The following is an 11,164-nucleotide window of genomic DNA, read 5'->3' as shown; positions in this document are numbered from 1 at the left end:
TGTACTCAGGTTGATGCTCCATTTTCCTAGTCGACCTGTCAAATCTGGCTTTCTCAAAACAGACTTAAGTGGGTAGTTAGTCATCACCACTACGTGGTGGGCTTCGAAATAATGCCTAAGTTTTTAACAGCGGTAATTAAAGCAAGAGCCAATTTTTCTAGGGATGTGTATCTTACCTCGGCTGGGAGCAGTGTCTTACTTACGTAATAAACTGGAAGCTGCCCAGCCTCGTCGTCTTCCCTTGTTAAGACTGCGCTAACGGCTACAGCGCTGACGGCAATGTAAAGCTGCAAAGTTTCGTTAGTTTTGGGTTTCGACAGGAGAGGTGGCGTCATTAAATATTTCTTTAGTTCCTGCAACGCTTTTTCATGATCGTCAGTCCATTCAAAACCTTTATTTTTCCTCAAAACATTATAGAAAATATGACATTTGTCTGACGATCGTGAAATAAAATGGTTCAACGCTGCCACTCGTCCTGTCAATTTTTGGGTTTCTTTAACATTTCGGGGGGACTGAATATTTATTAAGGCCCTGACCTGGTCGGGGCTGGCTTCAATTCCCCTTTGTGTTACTACATAGCCCAAAAATTTACCAGCAGATACTCCAAATGAACATTTAGTAGGGTTTAGTTTCATACCATACTTACGCAATACCTCAAAGGTTTCACGGAGGTTCCCGACATGATCTTCTGACTTCTTAGATTTCACCAGCATGTCGTCGATATACACTTCCATCGTGTTCCCGAGCTGGTCCTTGAACATTCTGTTTACTAGCCTCTAGTACATCGAACCTGCATTTTCTAGTCCAAAAGGCATAACTTTATAACAATATATATCTTTGTCGGTCATGAAGGCCGTCTTCTCCTGATCGTCTGGATGCATTAAGATTTGATTGTATCCGGAGTAAGCGTCCATGAATGTTAGGAGTTCGTGACCAGCTGTGGCGTCGATGTGCGGGAGCGGGAACGGATCTTTAGGGCAAGCTTTGTTGAGGTCGGTGAAGTCGATGCATACTCTCCACTTGCCGTTCTTTTTGCCGACGACTACCACATTTGCGAGCCAGTCTGGATATTTAACCTCTCTTATTTTTCCAGTGTCGATCAGCTGATGCACTTCATCATTGATGATTTTGTTTCGTTCTGGAGCACACTTTTGACGCTTCTGCTTAACAGGCTTGTGATTCGGATCGACGTTCAGCTTGTGCGAGGTGATACTTGGGTCTATTCCAGTCATGTCTTCATGAGACCAGGTGAAACAATCCTAATTCTCTCGGAGAAAGGCTAGGAGGGTTTCTTTTAGTTCAGGTGTTAGGTTGGCTCCGACACGGATGGTTTGATCTGGTTTTTCGGGGTCAAATGGTATTTCGTCAATTTCGAGGTCGTTGGGATTGTCTGGTGTCAGCCCATACTGTAATTGCTATGCGGTTCTCATGGTAGGTTTTAGGGTTGTTTTGTAACAGTGTTTGGCTTCACGGGGTTCTCCTTTTATTTCTTGGATTCCCCACGGGGTTGGGAATTTTATTGACTGATGGTAGGTTGAGGGGATGGCTTTTAGTCGATGGATCCATGGTCTGCCCACTATGGCAATGTAGGCTGAGGGGCAGTCGATGATGTTGAATTTTGTTCGAGGGTTTAGGCCTCCTGCAAAGGTTGGCAAGGTTATGTCTCCGAGAGTTGACATGCTTTCACCGCTGAAACCGACCAAAGTTGTTGACCTTCTGGTGATGTCGCTATCTTTCAGCCCCATAACTTCCATAGTGCTCCGGAACAGGACATTTGCGGAGCTGCCTCCGTCGACCAGCACCCTTCGAAGCAGACGATTCCCGACGATTAGCGAAATTACCAAAGAGTCTTCATGCTCCCTGTTGATGTTGTTGATGTCGTCGTCGTCGAATGTGATTGCTATTGCTTCCAACTCTTTTTCTTGGGGATCCCTGATTTCTTCCGGAACATCTGCATTATCTATGGTAGACTTTGCGATCCTCTTGGCTGCAGAATACGTTAGTCCACAAATATCTGAACCACCAGTAATGACGTTAACTGTTACCTTGGTTTCGGGTGGTTTTGGAGGACCATTCATCGCATTTTCTGGCTTGGGGCGTCCTGCGTCGACGCTCTTTTTCCTTCCCAGCAAATGCTTGAGGTTACCTCTCATCAGCTGGAAGGCAACCTCTCTACGCAGGGCGTAGCAATCCTCCGTCTTGTGGCCATGATCACTGTGGAACTCGCACCACTTGCTCATATCCTTCTCCGATTCGGGCTTGTTGCTTTTCATCGGCCAGCGCACTTTGTTGCTCAGGGGCTCCAGCTCTTTGACCACCGCTACGATGTTAACGTCGAATCCATACTCCGATATCTCGGGGTACTGCGGGGCGTCGAGGACCTGTTCTACCTGCACAGCATTAACAGAACGTGATCTACCTGATGCCTCGTAGGGCTGGTGTCGCCATGATCCTCTCTGATTGCTTGGAGCTTTGCGGTCGGACTGGCCAATGGCATTGGGATAGGAGTTGCGGTTGGCGATATCTTCGTCGAAGCGCATCTGGGCCACGGCTCTTGTCCTGACTTCTTCAAATGTTGAGCAGGGATACTTGACCATATCTTTGTACAGATCTGAATCTGTATGCAGTCCACGAAGGAAGGCTTCGATGGCAGTCCTGTTGTCGACGTTCTTGATCGACACCTTCTCTTTGTTGAATCGGGACCAATAGGTCCTGACGCTTTCTCTAGGCCCTTGGACGATCCGGTACAGATCACTGGTTTGCTTGTCGAACTGCCTGCTGCTTTCAAAATGGGAATAAAACTTGTTAACTAACATAGCAAAACTGGTTATACTACCTGGTTCGAGCTTGCCGAGCCATTTGAGGGCGGGGCCAGTCATCGTCTCGCCGAATGATTTGCACATGCACCGCTTCCCAGTTATCGAACGGGATCGAGGCCTGCCACATCCGCTGCTTGTAATACTCCACATGCTGCTCTGGGCACGTTGTTCCATCATAAAGCGACGTAAACGTCGGGAGCGATACTCTTCTGGGAATCCGGGCCATGGCCAGCTCGTCACAGAATGGCGTTGCAGCGAATCCATCCGGGGCTTCTCTCTGAACGGGGATCGGGACACCTGACATCCTTTTCATCATCGACAGCACCCTGGAATTCTGCTTCTCCAACGCGATCTCTGACTGATTCCCTGGAATCTCTGACTGATTTGGCGGCGGGTTGCCTTGATCATTCCCTGGAGTCTGAAGGCTTCCTTGCCCGACGTTCCTGATCGAGGGGTTCCTATCTATCTCTCCGTCACTGGACTCGGTATCGGTATCGTGCGGAGATTCAAGGATGTCCAATGGCGGCATGCTGGGAACCATATCCAACTGCCTTGGCTGGCGGCGACGGGTGATGTTAGCTGACTCCAACTACTGACGGAGTTTGGCTGCGTCGGTTTCTAACGCCTCCTTTTCTTTGCTGAGACGCTCGTTAGACTCCCTGGCTGCTTCGAGGTCCGCCTGGGCCTTCTCATAGACCTCCCTAAGCGTCTTGAAGCTATTAACGTAACCAGCCGACAAATTGCCGAACCACTGTTGGGCTATGCCCTTCAGGGTGGCTGGAAAGCAGCGACACCATGCGGCATCATCCAACCCCTGTAAATGCATGAGGTGGGTGTATGCTAGCAGGTGGTCTTCAGGGTTGGTGGTCCATTCATAGGTCCCAACCAACACGTTTTTAACCTTGGCCGGCTGTTTGGCTTCGGTTGTTTCCTTGGAGGAGGCAGATGGTTGATCTCCAAGGTGTTGCAGCCTAAGCTGCCAGTCCATGGCTGATAGCTGCATGCCGCCTGCCCTCCAAAGAAGGCAGGTTGAATATAAGGTTGGGCAGCCGACTGGTAGAATGGCTGGGCCATGTACTGAGTCGACTAGATCACATGAGGTCCAGCTTGAACCCGAGGGCTGCTTACTGGGGTCTCATGCACAAATTGTGAATCCCTCAAAGAGGTAGTCTGGAAGCTATCATGATAAGTCGACGTTGAAGCCGACTCTGAAAGCTCACTCCTCTTGTGCTCGATGTAATGTCGAGCGTCAGAGAATGTTTTCTTGCTACCATCCGGCTGAACATGCCGAATGACTTTTCTTGTACCAGTTTCTAGGAAACGGAGTCTGGTAAGGTCAAACTGAGGCCGAGCCTTCTCCTTAGGGGCGGGATGAGGAGTCGGCTGTCGGTCCCTGACCGATTTGTGCTTGCCCACCTGGGCTGACTTCTTGGCCGACTGCTCCTTTCTAGGAGTAGCCGACTTCTTGTCAGTGAGTTGTTTAATCTCACCCTAGAGATTGCTCACAAGCTTCATGATCTCGTCTTGGGTAACTGGGGCTGATCCTGCTGCCTGGGTAGGATCAACCGGCTTCTTTGACTGTCTGGCTGTTTTGCTCGGAGTAGTCTGAGAATGAGGGCGCTCCCGCTTTTCCTTGCCGCGGATGCACCTAGAGATGAGAGACCCATCTCGGGCCGTATAGGTTTTGACGTCACCATCGTCACCTGAGTCATGGTCCGTTTGGACCAACACATCATCCAGAGGCCGATTGGTCTCTAGAGGCAGATTGGTCTCTTAAGATGGTACAAGTTCCTGTGAGGCCATCTTAGAGGTATTCTCCCCACAGACGGCGCCAAATGTTTCAGGGTTTTTTGTGTCCCTCGGGAGAGTTACAACACTAAGACTAGATTCTCAACTCGGACGTCTGTACCTGCAAAATAACGGAGCACCGAGTGGTCGGTGGTCCGCCTCCGAAGCTTAAGTTAGTAAGGATTCGGAAAGTAAACGTGCGGAATGAAAGATTATCTGCTTGGATTCTGAGCTCGAGTGTACTGTTCTCCTGAGAGTGACAGTTTAGACAATGATTGGTATTCAATCAATGAAGATTCCTAGAAAGGTGTGCTAGTAAAGAACATCGTACCCCATAAATGAGGGGAATGTTCCCTATTTATAGGGTCCTAGAAATGTGTGCCCTCCCTAGGGTTTTGTGCCTTAGGGAAGGGCACACAGCTTTTTGCAGGGCCTCGGGATTTGGGCCTTGAAAGCCGCCAAATCTAGGGGCCTCCCATCTGCGTGCCACGTGTCGCCCCCTGGAAGGTCCAAGGTGGCGCCCATTCCAGTGACACGTGGCGGGTTATGATTGGGCCAACTGGCCAGGGTTTTTTTTTTACCCAAATCAGCCAGAAAAATAGACCATTGATGAATACACACTAATAGGAATAACTTACATTGAAGCTTTCAACTATCTCCAAGGCAAGGGTCTCGTTCAACTAGTTAGACAATTCCAAATCTAGTACTTGAGAGACGATCTTCCAATTGGGACCCAAAATCCTGTTGCCAATATCATAGAGGCCATGGTCACACCACCGAATGATGGTTGGCCCTCAAGGATCGTGTTTAAGACCTTATTAATTCAAATCTCCTTTATTTTCCTACGAGCAACAAGAAGGCCAAGATTAGTAACAACAACAACAGTGGCTGGAAAGGAAAGAAGAATGACCATCTTTCTTCTTCCGAAAACACCTTCTCTAGTAACAATGTTCGTGCTTTTGACCTTAATAAAGTCTTAACCATGGATAATCAAGGACCTAGAAAGCAACTAAAAAAGGATTTCACTCCTATTGGGATTAGTTATGATACTGCATTCGATCGACTACATGCCAAGGGACTCATTACTACCATTGGTCCTATTCAAGATCCCCCACTTGAGAAGAGATTGCCCAGTTGGGATCCAAATGTAAACTCCAAGTACCATCAATGTAGGGATCATACTACTAAGAGTTGTTGGAAGCTAAAAGAAGTCATCCAATATCAAATTGGCAATAACAAGCTTCTCATACATATAAGTCATAAGAAGAATGGATGATGATAAAGCAAGAGACACAAGGCAAGCTTCAACAACAGATTTCATGATTTTCTTTTTCTGTCTTTTCTTTTTCATTCTTCCTTTCCCCAATAAGTGTAGCATGGGCACCTTTCACTTTCCTTAGATTTTATTTTGTAGGACTTTTCTTTCTTTTCTTTTAATAAAATGAGCATTATTTCCTTGCATATGATCATTGCATCATATTAAAAATAAATAAATAAAAATGCCAAGTCGAGTGCACATACAAGTCATGTACACATTGAGTTATGAATCAATACTCTACACCTTGAGTCATACGTAGTGAGTCATCAGTAAGTCAAGTGTACACCTTGAGTCATTACATGTCATATGTATTAAAAACACATTAAGTCTTAATGAGTCAAGCAACACTAAGCCTTAGGTCAACGTTAATTACATGAGGAAAGTCCTATAGTCCAAAATATAAATGCGAGTATACTAAGTCCCCAAAAGACGAGTAATCTTTACAAAGGGTTTGAAGCAAAAGGATGCAAGCAGCTTAGCAAATCAACTAGAGTCGGCCCGATTGCATTTGGATTAACAATTGGCCCGATGACAATCATGTTGATTGATTGAGCACATCCAAATTTTGATCAAGCACCTCGATTGGAGTAGTTTTTGGTCTTAATCGCAAATTTCCCAAGATGGAAGGTCTCTACGGTATTTAACTTGGACTCGGTAAAATCTTAAATGATATGGTTTACCACAGAATTTCAAGGCATAGAAAGCTATCATTTCTAAAGAGCAAATGAGTAAGAACATTCCCGAATTTTTTCGAAAAACCGCGAATATAAATGAAATTCTTCCAAGATAAGAGGAGTTTGAGCAAAAATTACATGATCAGTAAATTAGAGATGACGATCTTTAATTTGCAAAAGATTTGAGCGGATTTGGTTAAGAGGAAACAACCAAGTTGAAGGTTCGGAGCAAAACATAGAACAACAGCAGCATCAGCAGAAATGAGGAAGAAGGGGTTTTATTATGGTCACACCCCGATGTGAGCCTTTCTCCCCTTCTTCTTTAACTTTTAGCCTAACCACGTTACTACCCTTCAAAGACCTCTTTGAGGTATACACATACTTGTGCGAGGTTCGGCTAGAGCTACTTTTGGCCTGATTCCTAACGGATACGTAGGCAACCTCACATCGGGGTGCGACCATAATAAAAATTCATTCTTTCACTTTCACATTCGTACATGATCATATCAAGGGATCTCCAATGCTCATCCCTATCCACTTAGAGCTATACTTGAGGGCTTGATCCCTACATCATCAGCTTACATAGCCTTAGAGTAACAACTATTTCACTCTTTTCAAATATTTTCCTTACACTTAGCCTTTGCAACCTAACTTGGTGTTACTTTCACACACATCACAGACACATGACCAAATATACTTCCCTTAGGAACCCTTTGTCATGAAATTTTAACATAACGTTGAAGCATGCATGCGTTGTCATATCAATAACACACATAATCATCATTACATCACAAAGTATGAAGTTCTTAGCCTCCGCGCCTAAGATACCCAAATACTTTCATCGTCGAGTCATCAACTAGGTTAGCCTAGGATTAATTAATCATTGAACCTTGAGATACAACATCAAGCACATACATTCGACTAAACTCATTCAATATGCACTATCGGGAGAAAGTCGGTACCCCCCACAAAAATGACGGAAATTTTGTTTTTCCTGTGTTTTCGAGTCGGGTGCACACACAAGTCATGTACACATTGAGTTATGAATCAATACTCTACACCTTGAGTCATACGTAGTGAGTCATCATTAAGTCAAGTGTACACCTTGAGTCATGACATGTCATATGTATTAAAAACACATTAAGTCTTAATGAGTCAAGCAACACTAAGCCTTAGGTCAACGTTAATTACATGAGGAAAGTCCTATAGTCCAAAATATAAATGCGAGTATACTAAGTCCCCAACAGACGCGTAACCTTTACAAAGGGTTTGAAGCAAAAGAACGCAAGCAGCTTAGCAAATCAACTAGAGTCGGCCCGATTGCATTTGGATTAACAATTGGCCTGATGATAATCATGTTGATTGATTGAGGACATCCATATTTTGATCAAGCACCTCGATTGGAGTAGTTTTTGGTCTTAATCGCAAATTTCCCAAGATGGAAGATCTCTACGAAATTTAACTTGGACTCGGTAAAATCTTGAATGATCTGGTTTACCACATAATTTCAAGGCATAAAAAGCTATCAATTCCAAAGAGCAAACGAGTAAGAACATTCCCGAATTTTTTCGAAAAACTGCGAATATAAATGAAATTCTTCCAAGATAAGAGGAGTTTGAGCAAAAATTACATGATCAGTAAATTAGAGATGACGATCTTTAATTTGTAAAAGATTTAAGCGGATTTGGTTAAAAGGAAACAACCAAGTTGAAGGTTCGGAGCAAAACATAGAACAACAGTAGCATCAGCGGAAATGAGGAAGAAGGGGTTTTATTTGGAAAACCCCGATTCTACCGCCAAACGACAAAGCTGTCGTCTGGCGCCAATACCTGTCGCCCGACGACAGAGTGAGAACGCGGCGACAGTAGGTTTTGGTGTGCGCCGATGCAGCGACAAGATACATGGCCCTTATATCAGATTATGCGGACCTCATGTAGTAATTTCGGGTTCCTTGGTACGCCAGTTAGCCCCTTTAAGAAAATTGACATGATTAAGTAGTCGGCTCGATTACAATCGTAGTAAGTGATCGACTTGATACGATCGTCTCACTTAGCTTAAACCGCCTATGTATTGGCTCATTACAAGCACCAAGGTAATAGTTCATAAACAGCAAAAGCGCTAAAGTACCGGCTAATTAACAAAATGCGCCGAGGTACTAGCACAACAAATAAATCACAATGAAGCAACAACAAAAAGTAAAGCGAAGTATAAGCAATGAGGATCAACAAGCGGTGATCTTCGATAATTTTCCTCGGAAGGTTATCACTACAAAACAGAGGATCGTTACTAGCAGAATGGTCTTCGACGACGTTCACTAAGATGTGGAGAGTTGTCACAAACAATTGAAGATGGCTACAAGCAGAGTTATCTTCGTCGGTGTTCCCTAACTTGTGGAGGGTTGTCACAAAAAACTGAAGTTGCCTAAAAGCAGAGTTATCTTCGATGATGTTCCCTAGCTTGCGGAAGATGGTCACAAAACGGCAGAAGATCGCCACAAGCTGAGCAATCTTCGATGGTGTTCCCTAGCTTGCGAAAAACTATCATAGCGAAAAATGAAGACAATTACAATCGGAGTAGTCTTCAGATGATATCCCCTAGTTTATGCAGATTGTCACAACAAAATGGTGTTTCCTAGCTTGCGGAAGACTGTCACAGCAAAAATTGAAGACAGCTACAAGCGGAGCAGTCTTCAGGCGATGTTCCCTCGCTTGTGGAGGTCGTCACAACATAAATGCAGCAACAAAATTGATTACTCTAGAGACGTGTGCTCGATGGTGCAAGATACGTGTGTCTTAACACTTTTATCTATTTAACTAATGCTAGTTTCCAGGTATTGGCATTACAAGAATGACTTAGGATAGCAGGATTTTTTTTAATTCTCCGTCCCTATCGCTACTTTCACTTTTGTTTTTGAAACTTGTGTTTCTCCACACTCAGTCAAAGTGGGGGTTTCTGTAAACATTCATTCGTGTCTCCCCAAACCCAAACCCAGTGATGAATATCTTTCTTGTCGTATGAAAATCGAATGAAGTGAAAAAGTGAAAAGTCTAGTGTTGCGGTTGTTTTTTTTATTAAAAACCTTCTTTCTGTTTTTGAAAATCTACTCTATTTATAAAAACGTCCAATCAAGTTTAGTTTAGTCAATGATATGCGTCCAATAATTAAAAAGTTATATGGGCCTTGAAAACACCTTTCCAATGATATATTATAAGCAAAATTCCGATGAATAATGAGGAAGTTATGGCAAAGATACTAAACTAGGCCCTAACTGGAGTTTACCTACGACCCAATGATCACGAGGAGGGTCCAAAGATTTAATCCCAATCCTAAACCAATTAGGATTAATTAGAAGCTTCTATAAGTTTATTATAGATCTTAATTATCCTTTTTGAAAAGATAAGATTAAGGAATTTGAATTAAATAAAAACTTTCCTTTTATAAATACTTTCCTTTTTTAATTCCTAATTCTATTCGAATTTAAAGACGTTAAAAGATGGTCAGATATTATTTCCATGCCTAATAATCTTTATCCAAATCTTATATGGTTGGATAGATCTTGAAATTATCTTTCTAATGATAAGATTAATTCTGAGCTATAACGAAACAGATATGAAAGAAACACGAAACTCTATCCAAAACTGACACCCTTCCACTATTTCGGCCATATCATTTTATATACAAAAAATTTTAATCTGATTCTAATTGAGTGGAAATTAGACTTTAATATCTTTCCAATGACGTATTATATGCCTTATTTTAAATTCTGGATAAAACGATATGATAAAAACAAAATCTGCAAAAAACTGTCTTAGCGCCAAACAACAGACTCTGTCGCCTGGCGCTGGTACCTGTGGCCTGGCGCTGGACCTTGTCGTCTGGTGATGAGGTCTTTTATTCGGAATGGAACTCTATCTCTTTTCTATCGTTTTTAGACATTTTTTCTATAAAATAGGGTCCTAGACCTCCGTTTTCAAATCACTTAATTCTATAATTCTCTTTTTTCTTTTGAGCAATAGCTTTCTTTCTCCCTCTAGGTTTCTAACTAGCTTTTTCACAAATACACCATACTGCACTCATTAGTTCTAGACACACCTAGCCAAGTTCAAAGTTGCCTTCGCCCTAGACGTGAAAGGTTTATACTTTATGTGGGTTTGGACCCAACTCCAGTCTAAACTTTTTAACTCTTTGTTTTAATTATTTAATTAAATTCTTTGATTATTAATTTTCCTGAAGTTTACTAACGTGTGTATTTTGTTATTAGAAAGAGGCACGAGGCACCAAAGTATGTAGTCTTATTGCTCTATTCTTGTAGAAAGCATGTTTATTATTTTATTAATTCCTAGTATCATGTTAGGATGTTAATATTTCTTTCTAGTATCATGTTTAGGATGCTTTCTTCTTTCTAATATCATGTTAGTATATGTTATGGTTAAAGCTTTGATCTTTATTGTTTAGTGACATGCTAGGATTTGTTATTAATCTTGTTAGTATCATGTCTAGGATCTGCTTTTCTTATTAAGCCTTATTATGATTATGATATTGATTGTTGGATTTGATATTTTAAT

At 42.7% G+C, this 11,164-nt stretch overlaps 1 protein-coding gene across 1 annotated transcript; it reads right to left on the bottom strand.

Annotated features, from left to right (window-relative positions):
- Positions 1 to 1,415: 1,415 nt before the first annotated feature.
- Positions 1,416 to 3,360, bottom strand: LOC145607053 (uncharacterized). The gene is made up of 2 exons (XM_081662832.1): positions 2,837 to 3,360; positions 1,416 to 2,778 (listed from the first exon to the last, which is right to left on the bottom strand). The coding sequence occupies exons 1-2, from the start codon at positions 3,358 to 3,360 to the stop codon at positions 1,416 to 1,418; spliced, it is 1,887 nt and encodes a 628-aa protein (XP_081518958.1).
- Between the last annotated feature and the right edge of the window lie 7,804 nt (positions 3,361 to 11,164).

The sequence above is a fragment of the Chenopodium album genome, chromosome 23, assembly GCF_948465745.1.
Source record: "Chenopodium album chromosome 23, dcCheAlbu1.1, whole genome shotgun sequence".
Lineage (NCBI taxonomy): Eukaryota > Viridiplantae > Streptophyta > Magnoliopsida > Caryophyllales > Amaranthaceae > Chenopodium > Chenopodium album.
The sequence above is the reverse complement of the archived record's forward strand: the minus strand, read 5'-3'. Positions and strand labels throughout refer to the sequence as shown.

Coding starts and splice junctions, on each gene's coding strand:
- LOC145607053 (XM_081662832.1), bottom strand. CDS start 3,360: ATGGTTCCCAGCATGCCGCCATTGGACATCCTTGAATCTCCGCACGAT. Junction 2,779..2,836: donor GCTCGGCAAGCTCGAACCAG/GTAGTATAACCA, acceptor TTTTGAAAGCAG/CAGGCAGTTCGACAAGCAAA.